Source organism: Taudactylus pleione, unplaced genomic scaffold (genome assembly GCF_031769625.1).
Source record: "Taudactylus pleione unplaced genomic scaffold, aTauple2 ptg000170l, whole genome shotgun sequence".
NCBI lineage: Eukaryota > Metazoa > Chordata > Amphibia > Anura > Myobatrachidae > Taudactylus > Taudactylus pleione.
The window spans coordinates 23,898-42,079 of record NW_028284572.1 but is presented as its reverse complement, the minus strand read 5'-3'; the positions used below and the strand labels follow the sequence as shown (position 1 = coordinate 42,079).

At 45.7% G+C, this 18,182-nt stretch overlaps 1 protein-coding gene across 1 annotated transcript in view; it reads right to left on the bottom strand.

The window, feature by feature from the left end:
* Positions 1 to 15,819, bottom strand: part of LOC148521286 (uncharacterized) — a 62,679-nt gene extending 46,860 nt beyond the window's left edge. The window contains exons 1-3 of the mRNA XM_088475330.1: positions 15,763 to 15,819; positions 13,152 to 13,245; positions 968 to 1,050 (exon numbers count right to left, since the gene is read on the bottom strand). Of these exons, the coding sequence (XP_088331456.1) occupies positions 968 to 1,050; positions 13,152 to 13,245; positions 15,763 to 15,819 (234 nt within the window). The remainder of the gene's footprint in view (positions 1 to 967; positions 1,051 to 13,151; positions 13,246 to 15,762) is intronic.
* Positions 15,820 to 18,182: the final 2,363 nt, after the last annotated feature.

Below are 18,182 nucleotides of genomic sequence, written 5' to 3'. Positions count from 1 at the left end.
AACTCTTCCATGGAGACCAGCCTCCAGAACGTACAGAGAGACCTGTGGTGGTGGATTCAAGCGGGGACGAGTTAATTCTCTGTGAGGATGAGGATGCACACAACACTGAAGAGGGTGAGGAATCGGTGGATGAGGACGACATCTTGCCTCCGTAGAGCCAGTTTGTGCAAGGACAGATTAATTGCCAGCTTGTTTTGTGGGGAACCCAAACGAACCAATCATTTCAGCCACAGTCATGCGGCAGACCCTGGCGCTGAAATGATTGGTTTGTTAAAGTGTGCATGTCCTGTTTATACAACATAAGGGTGGGTGGGAGGGCCCAAGGACAATTCCATCTTGCACCTCTATTTTTTTCTTTGCATTTGCATTATGTACAGTTTGGGGCATAGTTTTTCAAACTGCCATTCTGTCTGCCACTGCAGTGCCACTCCTAGATGGGCCACGTGTTTGTGCCGCCCACTCGTATCGCTTAGCATAGTCTTCCAGCTACCTCGGTGCAACCTTTTGGACATAAAAACACTATTGTGAGGTGTTCAGAATAGACTGGAAATTAAGGTTATTGAGGTTAATAATAGCATAGGAGCAGAAAAACCCACAAATTCTGTGATTTTAGCTGTTTTTATTCTTTTTTTTTTTTAAAAATACAGATCCAAACACAAAACCCAGAACCCAAAACACGGAAGGGTGGTTTTGGCAATACCAATCCAGATCCAAAACACGAAAAGTGGCCGGTGCACACATATATATATATATATATATACATACATATACATACATATATACACATATATATATATATATACACACAACAAAACAGAGTCCGTCTCATTCATATCCCTGAGTGCCGCTGATAGAGGCTGTTTGGATTTCCATGTGGATTACACTGCATGCTATGCAGAGGGCGACAGGGTGACGGTACAAAGTAACAGGGAGTGGCAGATACACATATATATAGCATGTAACATACCTTTGCAGCAGCACATCGATCCTCTTTAAAAACAACACTGTCCTCATTTAGTGGGGGAATGTCATGCAATGATTCAATAATTACTGGGGAGAAAAAAAAACAAACAAACATGAATTGGATGCAGGCTACATTAATCATGATTTATATAGTCTAAATGGAATATTGTAAACCCATAGCAGCTACTTGAATACTAGCTTTCTATACTCTAACAAATTGGGTGTTACGGAGCAGAGACCATTGTTGCATTTTTCATCAGGTTACCAAATGAGCCCCATTTTATCCTACAATTTTTGGACTAGAAATCTAATTTTATATTTAAACTTTAAAATGTAAATGCTCACACCCCAAACCATTCCTACACAAGGAAATTAGGAGCACAGCATACAAAAACAAACAAGAAACAGAAAGCTTTCCTGTTGCATCCCAGTAATGACACATTTACTTTTCCGTTGACAATGGCCATATGCAGAAAAACTTTATATGTATCATTTACAATATAGAATCAGAACCTGGAAGCAGTGGTCATAGCAAGCCAACCGTGGTACAGTATTAAAAACAGGCATTTGTCAAATATAGAGCAAATAAGCCATGTCTGGAATATACAGCATGGATTTATTTGCAACTGCACATTCAGGGGGAGGGGAGGAGCGTCGTAACCGACCGCTTTAAGAATTTTCCATACAACACCGGCGCCCCTTGCGCTAAATGTATGGAAGTGATAAAATTTTGTCAAAGTGTGTACGGATGACCAGGTAGCCGCTTTGCACAGCTGCTCAACCAAGGCACTAATGTCGTACAGCCCAAGAAGCCCGGACACAGAGTCGAGTGGGCCCTAATTGATGCCAGAACAGTCACATTTGAGGACAAAAATGCCTGCCGAATAGCAGATGTGACCCATCTAGTAATAGATCCTTTCGAGGCAGGCCAGCCTCTGGTGCATCAAACACCAACAGGGAATCTGTACGCCTCAAAGACCGTACTGGTCCAAGTAAATGCGAAACGCATCCAACAGTGCTATTGAAGAATCTCATTAGTTACTGAATCCTGGCGAAAAGCTGGAAAGACAATATCCTGGTTAATGTGGAAAGCTGATACCACCTTTGGAAGAAAGGAAGGTTTAGTGTGTAACACTACCCTATTCTCATGAAAAATCAGAAGTGGAGATTTACAGGAAAGAGCCGCTAACTCAGGTACCCTTCTACCCTTCTGTCCGAAGCAACAGCCAAAAGGAAAAACCTTCAAAGTAAGATCGCAATTCTATAGTTTCGAAAGGCTCAAATGGTGCCTTTGAGGTGTCTCCAAAACGAAATTCAAGTCCCAAGGAGGAACCGGCAAGACATAAGGAGGCTGTATGCGAAGAACACCCTGCAAGGTGGTTTGAAATCCAGAAATGGAGGCCAATTTTCTCTGAAACAGGATTGATGGGGCCAAAATGTGTCCCTTAAGAGAGGATAATCTAAATACCCTTAATCAGCTCTTGCAGAAAAGACAAGAGATGCTCAGAACTTTTTCAGGTTTAAATTTATGTTGTTCACACCAAGATATACAGTATATATCTTCCATATCCAATGATAAATCTGGGAAGAAACTGGTTTGCGAGCCTGTATCATGGTTTTCACCACAGATTCTGAAAACCTATTGGCCCTCAAAATATTGGATTCAAGGAACATGCCGTCAAAGCCAACCGAGGTAAATTGCGGTGACGGCATGCACCCTAAAGCAATAGATCTGGACGCAGGGGCAGACTATACGGAATGTCTGCCAACATGGTACAAAGAATTGTGTACCAATGACGGCGCGGACAGTCTGGACCGGCCGTGCCACTGATCGAACCCGCTGAATTACCTTTGGTAATATTACCAGAGGAGGAAAGCTGTATCCCAGCTGGAACATCCAAGGTGCTTGCATGGCAACCATAAGAGATGTCTGGATCCCAGGACTGAGATCCATGGCTGGAGATCCCCATTTGGCAACTATTTCTGCAAACACCTCCCGCTGTAATACCCATTCCCCTGAATGCACACTGTGGCGACTTAAGAAGTCCACCTACCAGTTGTCCACTCCCGGAATGTAAAATGCTGAAATAGCTGGAATCCAATTTTTTGCCCAATGAAGCATGTGAGAAACCTACTCATTGCTTGCCAGCTGCGTATGCCACCATGCTTGTTTATGTAAGAAACTGCCGTGGCATTGTCTGATTGGACTCAGACTGGTAAATTCCTTAGATAGCATAAAGCATGACTCAATGCATATCGAATTGTCCTTACTTCCAGTATGTTGATGGAAAGAAAGGCTTCCTGGACAGACCAAAGACCATGTGTTTTTCTAGAACCTCCGCCCCTCCAACCTGTTAAGCTAGCATCTGTCCACTGGAGTGACTGCCGTGTCTGCAGAGATAATCTGAACAACTGCCTGTTTAATTGAGGGTCTGGCTTCACACATTGATGAAGCAATTGGTTTTGTAATGGACATGATGAAATCTGGCGAAAGGAAAGGCTTTGAATGAAGCCACCATTTTTCCCAGTATCTGCATCATCTTGGGATATGAGACTTCTGTAAAATGGTCCTTATTCTGGATTGCAGATCCTGAATCTTTACCTGAGGAAGAAACGCTGTGACACTGGGTGTCGAAGAGAAGACCCAAAAATACCATCCTCTGAGATGGAATTATATTTGATTTGGGGAAATTGATGATCCAGCCGAAATTCTGGAGCATGTCTAAGGCAATCTGAAGATGTTGTTGCAATAAGGCTATAGAGGCTGCCCTTTGCTTATCTGGCCGATATGTTGTTAACACATTTATCCCCCCACTCCTGAGTAGGGAGATCATGTGTGCCATAACCTTTGTAAAGACTCTGGGAGCGGTGGCCAAACCGAATGGCAGAGCCTGAAACTGAAAATGCTGATGCCCCACTGCAAACCGCAGAAGATCCCGATGACCCCTCCATATACGAACACTATGGAGGCCAGAAATTCCTCTTCCTCCATGGAACAAATGACTGACCTTATTGACTCCATCTTGAATCTTTCCAAGTGGAGATAAGCATTTACCCGCCTGAGGTTGAGAATGGGACGAATTGACCCATCTGGTCTGACTACCAAGAAAAGATTGGAGCAGAATCCCAGGTCTTGCTGTAGTATTGGAACCAGAATAATTACTCCAGAGTCAGAAATTCTGCAAACATCCCAAGGGAGAGGAGTGGAAAACAATCTTTTTGGAACAGGACCCTCCAAAATCCTAAATGTAACCCCTGGACACTATTTGACTTACCCAAAAGACCTCCCACCAGAGGACGGGTCCCAGTCCTTTGACAGTCATGTGGATTGACCTGCTGGCTTAGCAGCAGTGCAACTGGTGCCGGGGACAGAAGGTCCCCCAACTGTCCCTCTTCGGGGGCCCCTAGGCACACATCGGAAGGCCTGAAAGTTTCCTCTGCTTTGAGTCCAAAAGGAACGAAACCTAGGAGATTTTGGCTTAGGTGTAGTTACAGGAAGGTAAGGACGTTTTCCTCCTGTAACCTGGGAAATAATTTTATTAACTCAGACCAAACAAAGAACCTCCTTCAATGGGCAATGCCTCTAAAGCATGCTTGGATTCTATGTCTGCCTTCCATGTTTAAAGAAGGGCCCATCTGGGATCTACCGAGCGATCAAAGGAGGAGCTTGAGCACAGTGTATCCTATAACTTTCCTGAAAGTGACAATTCACCTATGGCGTCAGCCATAGATCTAACCCAATCAGGCACCAGCGGCTGTTCAGCAGAACTTCCCGATAATGAAACCCCCTGTGAACAACCAGCACAGAGCAACCCTGGGTCCTTACTCTTTGGTAATTTTTTTCTCACATTTTAAACAGTAACTGATCCCTGTTTTTTGGAACCCTTGCCTGGCTTATCCATACTGAAAAGGACAACATGGAAAAAGTGTAGCACTGATTGAACAGAAAAAAAAAAAAGAGGCTAATTAAGACACTAATCACCCATCTTTTAAATGCAAAAAAATCCTGACTCTTAAAAGTCCAAATTCTTTGCAAAAACCAAAAGGTAAAAAAAATTGGGATTTTGGTACCTACCGGTAAATCCTTTTCTCTGATTCCACAGGGGACACTGGAGGTGCTTACGCTGGGGTATAGAGGTGTGGATAACTGGAGCAGGCACTTTAAATAATTTAGAAGTGTGAAGCTCCTCCCCCTCTATGCCCCATCAGCCCTCAGTTTAGAAAATGAAGACCGAGAGGAGATGTAGAACAAGCGGAGTAAGAAAAGGAGAGAAGAACACACAATATATCATACAATATACAGAACAAGCCGAACAGGCAGGCTAAGAGCGCTGAGGTGGGGAGTCCAGTGTCCCCTGTGGAATCAGAGAAAAGGATTTACCGGTAGGTACCAAAATCCCATTTTCTCTTTCATCCACTAGGGGACACTGGAGGTGCTTATTGCTGGGGACATCCCAAAGTTTTCCCCACGGGCGGGAGCGCTCTGCGGCACCTGCAGAACTAAGCGGCCAAAACGGGATGCCGAAGTAGCAAACGTATCAAAGTTATAAAACTTAACAAACCTGTGAACTGAAGACCAAGTGGCCGCACGGCACAATTGTGACGTGGAGGCTCCTCTCCCGGCCGACCCATGACGCACCCACAAAACGTGTGGAATGAGCCTAATGGACAAAGGAGGCCGACAGTCGACACTAACATAAGCCTGATGAATAGTCAACAGAATTCAACGTGCCAAAGTCTGGTCAGACGATGGCCAACCCCTCCGAACAGCATCATAGAGGACAAAAAACGACTCAGACTTACGGATGGACGCTGTCCTGGCAACATAGATGCGGAGAGCCCTAACCACATCCAAGGTAGAAGAAACACCAGAGTCCTCCACCAACAACAGTACCACAATAGGCTGATTGATATGAAAAGCCGACACAACCTTGACAAGGAAAGCGGCTACCGTCCGGCTTATAAGACAGAGCACCCACTTCTGAAACTCTACGAGCCGAAGCGAGAGCCAGGAAGAGAACAGTCTTCCAAGACAGGTACTTAAGATCAACCTCCTCAAGGTTCAAACATGGGTGACTGAAGAAACAGAAGCACTAAGTTTAGATCCCAGGAAGCTATTGGAGGTACAAAAGTGGGCTGCACGCGCAAGACCCCTTGAAGAAACGTCTGCACCTCAGGAATGAGGGCCAATTTTCAATTTCCCTTGAAAGAAAATGGATAAAGGCAGAGACCTGCACCCTTAAGGTTCCCAGACGAAGGCCAGAATCCAGACCTGTCTGAAGGAAAAGCAGAAACCGGGTGAGATATGAGCACACCAGATGCGATAATGCGCAGCCGAAACTGGCGAAAGAGCCACTCCGGTAAACGCAGTTGCGCTAGGTTGGGGTGTATGAAAGGGCCCTGCTGTAAAAGATCCCGGCGCAGAGGAAGGGACCATGGATCGTCTGACAATAGGGATCGAAGGTCCAAGAACCAACTTCTCCAAGGCCAGTTCGGAGCCACGAGAATTACAGAGGCTGTCGCTTGTCTTATCCTTTTTTAGAAGACAAGGAAGAAGCGGGAAAAAGGTAAACGAAGTCGTAGATCCACTGACTTGTCAGAGCATCTACTGCTTCCGCCTGCGGATCTCGAGTTCTTGACATGTATACTGGTAGCTGACAATTCGGTCATGACACCATGAGGTCCACCTGAGGACATCCCCATCGACATATCAGCACGTTGAACATGTCTGGATGAAGCTTCCATTCCCCGGAATGGATATCCTGTTAATTTAGGTAATCTGCTTCCCAGTTGACCTCACCCGACAGGATTACTGAATGGTTCTCGGCCCACCGGAGTAACAGAGTTACTTCTCGCATAGCCATGCGACTCACAGTTTGTCCTTGGTGGTTGATGTAAGCGACGGCCGTCGCGTTGTCGGACTGAACTCTTACCGGATGAGCCTTTAGAAACTCGGTTGAATCTATCAGAGCATTGTAAAGCGCTCTGAGTTCCAATGCATTTATGGGCCATCTCTGTTCTAGAGGGGACCCTCTAAAATTGGTAATCGAGGACTACTGCTCCCCCATCCTCGGAGGCTGGCATCCGTTGTTACAATGATCCAGTCCCACACTCCGAATCTCCGGCCCGCTAAAAGATTTGTGGATTACGTCCACCAGAGAAGGGCCATTCTGGTAATCAGGCTCAGACGGATCTGTTGATGTAGAAGCAGATGAGACCCTGCCCCTGTGCCAACAGGTCCAGCTGAAAAACCTTGGAGTGAAATTGCCAAACTGTAGTGCCTCGAAAGCAGCTACCCTCTTTCCTAAGAGACGCAGACAAAGAAGCATTAACACCTTCTTTGGACTGAGGACTAGCTGAACTAACAACCGGATATCCCTGGCCTTGGCTGTTGGAAGAAAAATCCTCTGTGATTCCATATCCACTATCATGCCCAGAAATAGAAGCTTCTGGGACGGATTGAGATTTGACTTCTTGAAGTTGATTATCCAACCGTGTTGGGTTAGAATGTGATAGGTCAGTAAGGCATGATCTGATAGAAGAGATACCGATGGAGCCTTGAGCAACAGATCGTCCAAATAAGGGATTATGTTCACTCCTGATGACCGAAGGAGAGCGATCATGACTGACATGATTTTGGTGAATATGCGGGGAGCCGAGGATAACCCGAACGGCCATGCCCGAAACTGGTAATGATCTTTCAATATGGCAAAACTCAGAAAAGCTTGGTGTGGTTCCCAATGGGAACATGGAGATAAGCCTCCTTGATATCCAGGGATAATAAGAACCCCCCTGGTTCCAAGCTCGCAAAGACGGACTGCAGATGTTCCATTTTGAAATGATACATCTTCAGAGACAGATTTTAAGGACCTGAGGTTTTAGATGGGTCTGACCGCACCATTCGGTTTGGGCACTACAAACAGGTTTAAGTAAAACCCCATACCTCTGATGTTCCGTAACCGGAACTAGCACAGATGAAACTACTAGAGACCTGATAGCCTCCTGTAGAACTTGAAATTCTTGCAAGCGTGCTCCCACTGCAGGAAACCCCAGTTGGGACGGAAGACCGTCAAGCAACCCGATTCTCAGCTGGTTTAGGCTCTGGTCTACGTGCAACCGTGTGTGGACGACCTCTACCTCTGCAGCCTCTCGGTTGCGTGGAAGCACCTCTGGCTCTACCACAAAAGGAATGAGGCGCTCAAAAGGAATGAAACGAAGGTCCAGTATAAGGTCTTCTGGAAGCCGGAGCAGTAGACGGGAAGAAAGAGGACTTACCCCCCCTGGCCTAGGATATCCACTTGTCCAATTCCGGGCCAAAAAGCATATCACCTGTGAATGGTAAACCCTCAACCGCACGCTTGGACTCTGCATCTGCCTGCCAAGCGAGCAACCACAGAGCTCTGCGTTCAGAAATAGCAGATGCAGGTATGCAGGCACTAATCTGACTGATATCCTTAGAAACTTCTCCTAAGTAAACTGCAGACACACAGATGTGTTCTGCTAGTAGACTTAATTCTGCTCTGGAAGTACCAGAGTGTAATCAACTGGTCAACCCAGCAAACCACAGCCTTGTTAACCCAGGCAGTAACAAGGGTAGGTCAAAGCTGAGCTCCTGCTGCGGTGTATATATAGATCATAGTGTCTCAAAATTACGATCCGAAGGTCCTTTAAAACAGTAGCTCCCGGCACCGGAACTGCTGTTTTCTTAGAGAGACTGAAATCACACGCATCTACAGGAGGAGGTGTTTCCTAGTTCTCCATCAATGATGATGGAAAAGGGTAGCTAGGGGGAAACCTGCGTGGAATTTGGAACCGCTTATCCGGCTATTTCCAGGTCATTGATAACTGTTGTTGAAGTTGTTGTGAGAACGGAAAAAAGAAAACCGCTGAACTCTTAGGTTGTTCGTGAAATAGTTCCCACTCCTGGGATGCAGTAACTATCTCTCAGGCAAATTAAGGACTTTTCTGACTGCCAAGATTACAGATTCCACCCCGGGGGAGGCAGACTAACTCCTGAGGGTTTTCTTGTAAAACTTCCTCCAAATCACCCTCTACGGTATCCTCTGTAGCGAGGAATTGTTCGTCCGACTCTTCTGTCTGGAGAACAGTCATTAGAGTACGCTCTTGTGACTTTTTTTTTTGGTAGGAAGTGGACGGTGCAGGCACCGTTTTACTCTGAACCAGTGTGTTTCCTGCCCATGGCGGAGCAGAAGAGCTAGTAATCGCCATCTGTGAACCCGTTGTTATACAAGCATCACATAACGTGGACCCAGTGGCATGTGGCTTAGTCTGTTTGTTGTTACACTTGGAACAGACAAAGAGCTTTTGAGAGGCCTTGGTTCTGTTGGACCTGGTACACACAGTCACCCAGAGAAACACAGCATAAAACAGAAAAGACACAGACAAGATAAACAAGAAGGCTGTGGGACAAAGAGGAGGAGAAAACCCCCTCCCACAGATCAGATTCCCCTGCACTTACACCCCAGTTACTTACAGCCTCTCTACCAGAGATGTAATCAGGAGATGTACTTGTGCAGCACAGGAAAGGCAGCAGAGGAATCCATCCTTCTGTGTCTCTACACTGCAATCTCCTGTATAGAGATGCAGTATGAGCTGCTGTGTAATAAAGAACGGCAGCCCTGCTGTTATACAGCCGCTTGCCGCATAGAGAGACCAACGCTGCCTTTAAGCTCCACCCCCTTCTTTATGCCCTGAAGGGCTACACAAGATGGCTTCTGTGGCCATTACCCTCCCCCCCGCCTCACACCGCGTTTACAGCGGGGAGAGTTAGAGCAGGTGGCCGCGCTTGTAGCGCACTTAACCTGCTGCCCCGCGCCACTATAACAGCGGGGAGAGGGATTGAGGGAGCCGCGCTGGGCAGCGCTCTGCATAAGCTGCCCCACGCCACTGTAACAGTGGGACCTGGTGCCACGCTAATCAGCGGGAGGAGGGCCAGCAGTGAGCCACGCTGAGCAGCGGGTGGAGGGAGATCCGGGGGCCGAGCTGTAGCACGTTTCATAAGCAGCCCAGCGTATCCTGTAATAGCGGGAAGAGGGAGAGCAGGGGAGCCGTGTGTAGCGCTCTGCATAAGCTACCCAGCACACTAAGTTTGTACAACGCTGGGCAGCAGTGGGGCTGGGAGCCGGGGGATGCGCAGGTGGTTACTCACTTCGTGGTCCCCCATAGAAGTCTCTCTGCAGTCAGCACTTTTCTTCCTTGTTGAGAATGTGCTGTGGTGGTAAGGAGCTGTCAGTACTTTTAGTATAAGCACTGTGCACTCCTTCCTGTCTTCTATAAAGGACAGGGCGCCAGGTACCTGAACCCCACCTTTAGAGAGGTGGCGAAGGGTACCTAAAAAATAAAATAACCTAAATAAATAAAATAGATGTGTTGCTGGAGCACACGGATTGTGACCAGCTCCTAGTAGGCACATTTTCTAAACTGAGGGCTGATGGGGCATAGAGGGGGAGGAGCTTCACACTTCTAAATTATTTAAAGTGCCGGCTCCAGTTATCCACGCCTCTATACCCCAGCGTAAGCACCTCCAGTGTCCCCTAGTGGATGAAAGAGAAATCCTAAATACCCCTGTATGTTGCTGCCTAAATTCCTGAGAAAAGTGCAGTACAAGATGCTTATACATCTATAAGCCCAGAAAACACCAGGTTAATACATATTAGTAATAATCCTAGTTAACTGCTTATCTTGTTAGCCCTCATCCCCCAGTATCTGCTGTGAGCTCCTCCACACAGCTTCAGCCGCTCTCATCCAATGTAATGCATGTCTCTGCAGCCGCGTCAGCTGCCGACAATACAATAACTGGGGGAGGCGTGGCCGGGCGCGGTGTCCTGCTCACTCAGGGTACCTGTGTAATCATAGCCTCCGGCGTTCCTTGGAGATTACCCATGGCCTGGAATGATTATGTCACCCGCTGCACGACTACACATGCAGCGGCAGGGTTAGGCTACTTACCAGCCCGACGGGATCCTGAACAATAGGATGCCGCTGTCGGTCTTCTGATTGCCGGCATCCCAACTGCCGGTCAATCGTATGCATTCCATACCCAGGTAATCCCCAATTTTATGTAGAGTTTAGAGGCATCAATGTAAAGCAACAAGGATGAGCTAAAGAAATGGCAACTACCGTATGCATATACATGACAAGCAGCATACAGGAAGAATATGTACGACCAGTGTGCCGTAGAATGGTGAACACAAAAACAAAACCACTATTAGAGCAAAATGTAAGTGTACCACTAGGCTTGAGATCAACCATTGCTGAGCCTTCTGTGTAATCTATAATTACTAGCTGTAGCTTACAATTAAAGCATAGTTAAATTTAGAATCCTTTTTTATTTAAAAGCTTACATAGAACTAGGTCTCAGTGTCCAGCCATTGTTTTGGTAACTCCACTAAAGTGGTAATTAAGGAAAGAGTTGTGGGGGCCAAATGATTTAAGACATGTGTGGGAGTTCTGTCAGTTCATGTTTACAAGCTCTATCAAACAACATTTGCTAAAACAATTCAGATCTGCGTAGAGATAGATCGCTCAGGTTCAGCCTTGGAAAAACAAGCTAAAACAATTCCTAGGGCTGAACAGATGTTGTATAACAATAGGTCATACAGGTCTACAAAATAAAATTGTTTTGTTGGTACAAATCTCTTAAAAATATAGGAAACCAAGTTTGTAGACCATCATAGTATAGTATTTAAAACGGAATTTAAAGTTAAAAGTTTATATAGCTCAATACCCTATTGCCATGAGAATGGCATCTACAAAAGGATTTTGAATAAGAATTACAGATATGAATGCACAGACTCAAGGCTTATCATGAAACTTACACTCTGAGGGCAAGCCACCAAGTCCCGTGCAACTGATAGCATTGGCCGTATTTTTTTTTTGCAGATAATGCTTCTAACTTGTAATGCGATGTGGCTAAGATGCACTAAAAGACTGCTGATGGTCGCTGCATTGTAGCACTTCGGAGCGGATTGAGAGACTCGGTCATTGATTGCTGCAGATGAAAAAATGTGCTTGGAATTTGGCGGTTTATTATTATGTATAACAAACTGGAATTTGTATGAATTTGAGCAACCACTCTCCACTCCCTTTGCCTGTGCTCCAACTAAATGTAGCAGAGATAGTTTACTGTTACAGTTACAAAGTAACTTTTTTGCTGCAAAAATTGGTTTGAGACTGTTAAGCCCCGTACACACTAATGATATTTTGAACGATTTGGCCAATTCCGACGCATCGGAACGACAAATCATCCAGTGTGTATGCACAATGCGCGCTCCCTCAGCATCATCTGCCGAATCTTCAGGTCTTCCCTACATGCAGCTCAATCTCGTTAACTATTTCCCGCAAATCGTGCAGTGTGTACGCTGTACAGGACAACCAGGCGATATGTTAACATTATATAGTTAACGATCTAACCACCAAATGATGCACGATAGATTGTTCGGTTGTTTGGAAAATTGCACAGTGTGTATGCACTAGATCAGTGTTGGCTAACCTTGACACTCCAGCTGTTATGGAACTACATAACCCAGCATGCACTGCTACAGTTTTGCTATTAGGGCATGCTAAAACTGTGGTAGGGCATGCTGGGATATATAGTTCCACAACCGCTGGAGTGTCAAGGTTAGCCAACACTGCACTAGATCGTTTGTAGGGGAGTTCAAAGGAAATCTATACGACTTGCAAACAATGCAATGGTCGTCTAATGTGTACCAAGCATTACAAACTTAGAACAATTTATAGCTAGATGGAAGCAGTTTTTATGTGAATATTTATATTATTTGTAACAAATATGCCTATATAAATACTGGTCTTTATGCAGATTATTATAAGGATAAACCAACAATTAACTTTTTTTTTTTTACATTATGTGAGATTAGCAATGACCTCTTTCTTACTGCTGAAGGTGTACTCCTTGGGTTCGCCCTATTATCAGGTGCTTGGTAATCTTTTAATAAGCTATGGACATGGCAGAGTATCCAAAACTAGTAGGGGACTGAGAACAAGCCCCTGAAAAATACGGCTACGAAGAGCTCCACTGAAAATTTAATAGCGAGAAATGAATGGCTGTTACAAAGTCTATTTGAAAACTTGGGTAAGGCTTGCTTTAAATTTAGGGGTTCAGACCTAAGTAATCTATTTAAAAAATAATAAAATCATCATCATCATACCTAGCTGTTCAATAATGCTGGAGACAGTTCCAAATGGCTTTAATTCAACAGAATCTGGTAGACTAATGGATAGCTCTGGAACCGCAGGTAACTCCTAAAGAGAAAAAAAAAAAAAAAAAAAACACATTATTATACTTTAATACAAAGTTACCATTACAAAAAATAATATAATGTATATCTATGCAGATAAGGTTAACCAGCGCTCTCTGCATGTCTGTTCCCCGGAATTGGAAGTTCCTGCAATAAGATATGCAGCTTCACACTATCGCTTTCTATTCCTAGAATATAGATATGTGCAGAAGTCAGACCGTAGCGTTCATAACTAATTACAGATATTGTAAGGTCAAATTATTAGTTGCTGCATTTACAAGTACACATGAAGGATTTAACACTCATAATTATGCTAATGCTAGAAATTGTATTCTAAAATTCTAATGGAGTATAAACAATTTAATAAAACACTCACTGTGCAAGTTTACTAGCAAGTGCATAATGATCCCAATCAGACTGAGTATTCAGAGGTACAAGTGCTCTGCCTGATCAAACAGGGTAAATTCCACATTAAAAGGGCGATTCATTTAGCTGCTCGGCCCCAATTTGTCATGTTGGAACAGCATATCTTGACCATCACCATCTCAGGTTTTTCCTCGCAACTCAAAAGGTACGCAGAAAAATAGTGACAAAAACAATACATATGCCTGCACTGCTCCTTTTGTATAGTACAGAGTTAACCTATGCAGAGGCTGCCTTTGGAAAAAAATAAGGGTTCCCAGCACCTTGTGGGGAAATCATAGGAAATAGGTTAAGAATCCCTGGTGCGCTATATATAGGTGTAGTACTGGTGTGAATCTCGGGATCAGAAATTCCTAATAGTCTACATTAGGAATTACTGATCCTGGCATTCACACAGGTACACTTCTAGTGTGCCAGGGTTTCTAACACTATTTTCTAGGAAAAATTGTGATATTGAGCTACAATAAAATGCAGAAAAAATATTAGTGTAATTGTAGACTTACCTTTGTTAACTCTTTCTTCGAGGTCCATAGGGCCCACAGGGATCACCATAGGGGAGGGAGGCATGTGGTTGGAGTAATCCAGACACCAAACAGTTAAGCTTTTAGCTCCCAGGATGTCTCGGTCTTCTCCACATATACCTTGTCCCAAGGCTTTCAGTCTGTAAACAAGCCCAAGGCAGGAGAAGGAAAGAGAAGGAATAACAATGCACACTAGAAGCTCTGTCAGAAGATGAGGGAATCCATGACAGAGAAAAAATTCCCAATGAAGCCAGGTGTGTCGGGGTGGGTGCCCTATGGACCTCGAAAAAAAAGTTAACAAAAAAGGTAAGTCTACCATAACGCTTATTTTCTTCTTCAGGGTCCATAGGGGGTCCACAAGGATCACCATGGGGATGTACTAAAGCAGTTCCCTTAAGGATGGGGACGCTCCTGAGCAGACAGGAGAATACGCCACCCAAAGGAAGCATCCTGAGAGGCAATGGTATCAAAAGCATAGAACCTGAGAAAGGTATGGACAGAAGACCACGTGGCCGCCTTGCACAATTGTTCAGGCACCACATCCAAAACGCCCATGATGGTCCCACAGACTGAGAAGAATGTGCTGTCACCGTGTTTGGGACAGGGAGAACAGCTTGCATATAAGCCTGAGAGATAGACATGCGCAGCCATCAAGCCAGAGTGTCTGTTAGCTAGTCAGCCTCGCTTGTGAAAGCCATACAACAGAAAAAAAAGCGTCTGATTTCCTAAAGGAGTTGGTACGATCCACGTAAATACGGAGAGCACAAACCACATCTAGATAGGCTTCACCTGCAGAAAGGTCTGAAGACTGGAAGGCTGGAACCACAATCTATTAATTTACATGGAAAACGGGATACTACCTTAGAAATGTAACCCGCCGGGTATGGAGGACAGTTCGATCCTGGTGAAAAATCAAAAAATGGGGAGTGACAAGAGAGCACTACCAAATCAGAGACAAATCCCATGGGGCCACCGGAGGATCAAAAAGGAGGCTGAAAGCGGAGAACACCCTGAAAAAACTTTCTATCATCAGGCAGGGAAGTGATCCTTCGCTGAAACTAAACAGACAGCGCATAAACTTGAACTCTCAGGGTGGCCAGACGGAGACAGAGGTCTAACCCAACCTGTAGAAAAGCAAATGCCCTGGAAACACTAAAGACCTTAGGGTCATACACTCTGTGGGGACACCACTGAAAAAAAAAAAAGGAGTGCCAAACTCTCTAATAGATGTGGGCAGAGGATGGCTTTCGTGCCCCGAGCATAGTCTGATCCACAGAGCTGGTGAAACTTTTGTTTCTTAAGATGGAAGACTCAAGAGCAACGCCGTCAAAGACAGACTAGGTAAGTCTGGATGCAGGCAGGGTGCGTCAATGAAGAGACTCTGTAGGTTCGTGAACCAATGGTGCCTGGACCAAGCAGGAGCTATCAGTATTACTGTACGACCTTCCTACTTGATTTTGATGAGGACCCTTGGGAGGAGGGAGATTGGAGGAAAGAGGTATGCCAGCTTGAAGTTCCACGTCACTGCCAGAGCATCCACGAAGGTGGCTGAGGGGTCTCTGGTCCTGGACCCGTACCTGCGGACCTTGTGATTGTAACGTGAGGCAATGAGGACTACGTCTGGTAGTCTCCATTTGTCCACTAGGAATTGAAAGACATCCGGGTGGAGAGCCCATTTGACTCCGGGCATGAAATTGCAGAGATTGACGGAAGAGGACGTTCTGCACAGACCAGAATGTTTGCCACTTCCCTCATGGCTGCCTGACTTCGCGTACCTCCTCGATGACTGAGGTAAACTACTGTGGTCGCGTTGTCGGACTGAATTTGGACCGGCCTGCCTTGTAGGAGGTCCTGTGCCAGTGTGAGAGCTTTGTATACTGCCCAAAGCTCCAGGATGTTTATGGGTAGGTTACTTTCCTGGGTTGTCCATCTTCCCTGAAAGGTATGATGACCTGTCACCGCCCCCCATCCACGAAGGCTGGCGTGGTGAGGAGCACCCAATTTGGGAACCAGAAGGGGCGACCCTTGTGCAGATGAGAGGTCTGCTGCCACCATGAGAGGGAAAGCCGGACCTCCAGAGAGAGAATGATCCTCTGGGACCGGATCAGATGATACTGGCCGTTCCAGTGTGATAGAATCAGCTGTTGGAGAGACATGGAGTGGAAATGGGCGTATTTCACCATATCGAAGGTGGATACCATGGACCCCAGGAACTGCATCACTGAGTGAATGGATACCCTTTGATTGCGGAGCAATTTGCACCCACACAATTGTAGAGCAGAGATCTTGTCCCTTGGCAGAAATATCCTTTGTGCCCGAGAATCTAGGAGTGCACCCAGATGTACCATCCGTTGTGTCGGAGAAAGGGAGGATTTTTTCCAATTGATGAGCCAGCCGTGCGTCTGTAGACAGGCAATGGTCAGTTGGAGACGGCGTTGCAAAACAGCTGGAGACTGTGCCAATATCAAGAGGTTGTCTGGATAAGGCAGGATCCTGACTCCTGAAGTGGGCCCATCATGATCGTTATTATTTTGGTAAAGACCCGAGGGTCCTTGACAGACCAAAAGGCAGCGCCCAAAACCGGTAATGTTGCTGCAGGACAGCAAACTGTAGGAACCCTTGGTGGGCTAGAGTAATGGGCACATGCAGGTATGCATCCTGAATGTCCTGAAAAGCCATAAAACCCCCAGGCTCCAATGCCAAAACAATTGACCTTAGAGTCTCCATATGGAACCTGGGCACTCAAGATAAATCTGTTGAGGGATTTCAGATTTAGAATAGGCAGATGAGACCCGTTGGGCTTCTGAAACAAAAACAGATAGGAATAAAAACCTGTTCCTTGATGAGTTAAAGGAACCAGGATTATCACCCCTGAACACAGCAGGGAGTGAATGGCCTCCTGGAATCCAAGGCCTTGATAGAGTCTGATGGGCGAGGTGTACAAAAAAAACTTCTGGGGAGGACACCTCAGGAAGATAAGAGCGTACCCCTGAGAGACCACTTCTCGGACCCAGGCATCTGTTTGATGCCAGAAGTCCGCAAATTGAAGAAGTCGGTCTCCCACCCTGGTATCCCCCAGGAGGAGGCCTGTCCCATCAGGCGGAGGGTTTGTCGTCCAGCTTAGAAGCTCTACGTCTGAACGCCCAAGACCTCTTAGTTTGCGACTTGGTGGTCCTGCAAGAACTAAACTGTCTGGATAAAGGCTGTCCTTTTTCTCTTCCCTAAGGGCGAAAGGACCGAAAAGAGGACTGCCTAGGCTTAGAGGTAGCTGTTGATGGCAGACCAGCAAACTTTGGAATCCCTGCCGTTTTATGGTAACATACTATTCAGAGACTTCTTGGATCTCGCATCTGCTTTCCAGGACCTTAAAAATGGCCTTGGATACCCAGGCCGCGGCCATATCTGGCCGAGTAACAGCTGCAGACAATGAAATCACTGATTTAAGACAGGTTTCAAGTCTTATATCTGTGGGATCCCTTAGGGAGGATGCGGACGGTATGAGGCAACGTAGAGCTGACTAAACGTGCCACATGAGCATCCACAGCAGGAGGGACTTCCCACTTAATACATTCGCCAGGTGGGAGAGAGTACAAAAGATGCTAATCATTTTATGACATGGAACCGATCAGAAGTACCCCATGCTTCCTCCATGAGTTCAGTAAGCTGCTCAGACTTTGGAAACTCAGCATTAACCACCTTCTGGCGTTTAAACACCAGAACTGGTTAGTCATCCTCTATATTTAGGATTGATTTGACTGATCTCACCAGGGAAGGGATATCCACTGTGAAACGATGTTTCTCATCTCTCGAGATAGACAGCTGAGAAAAAAAGTGCATTTTCTACCTCCTCTGATGAAGGATCAGAATCTATAAGTTGGGCAGATTGATAAGATTATACTGTCTGCGTAGGTGCCTTAGTGGCTACCGGTCTGTTTGCCTGCAGCATTTGCTGAAACGTGAAACGCACAGACGACTGAGCAGTACTCAGACTTGAGTG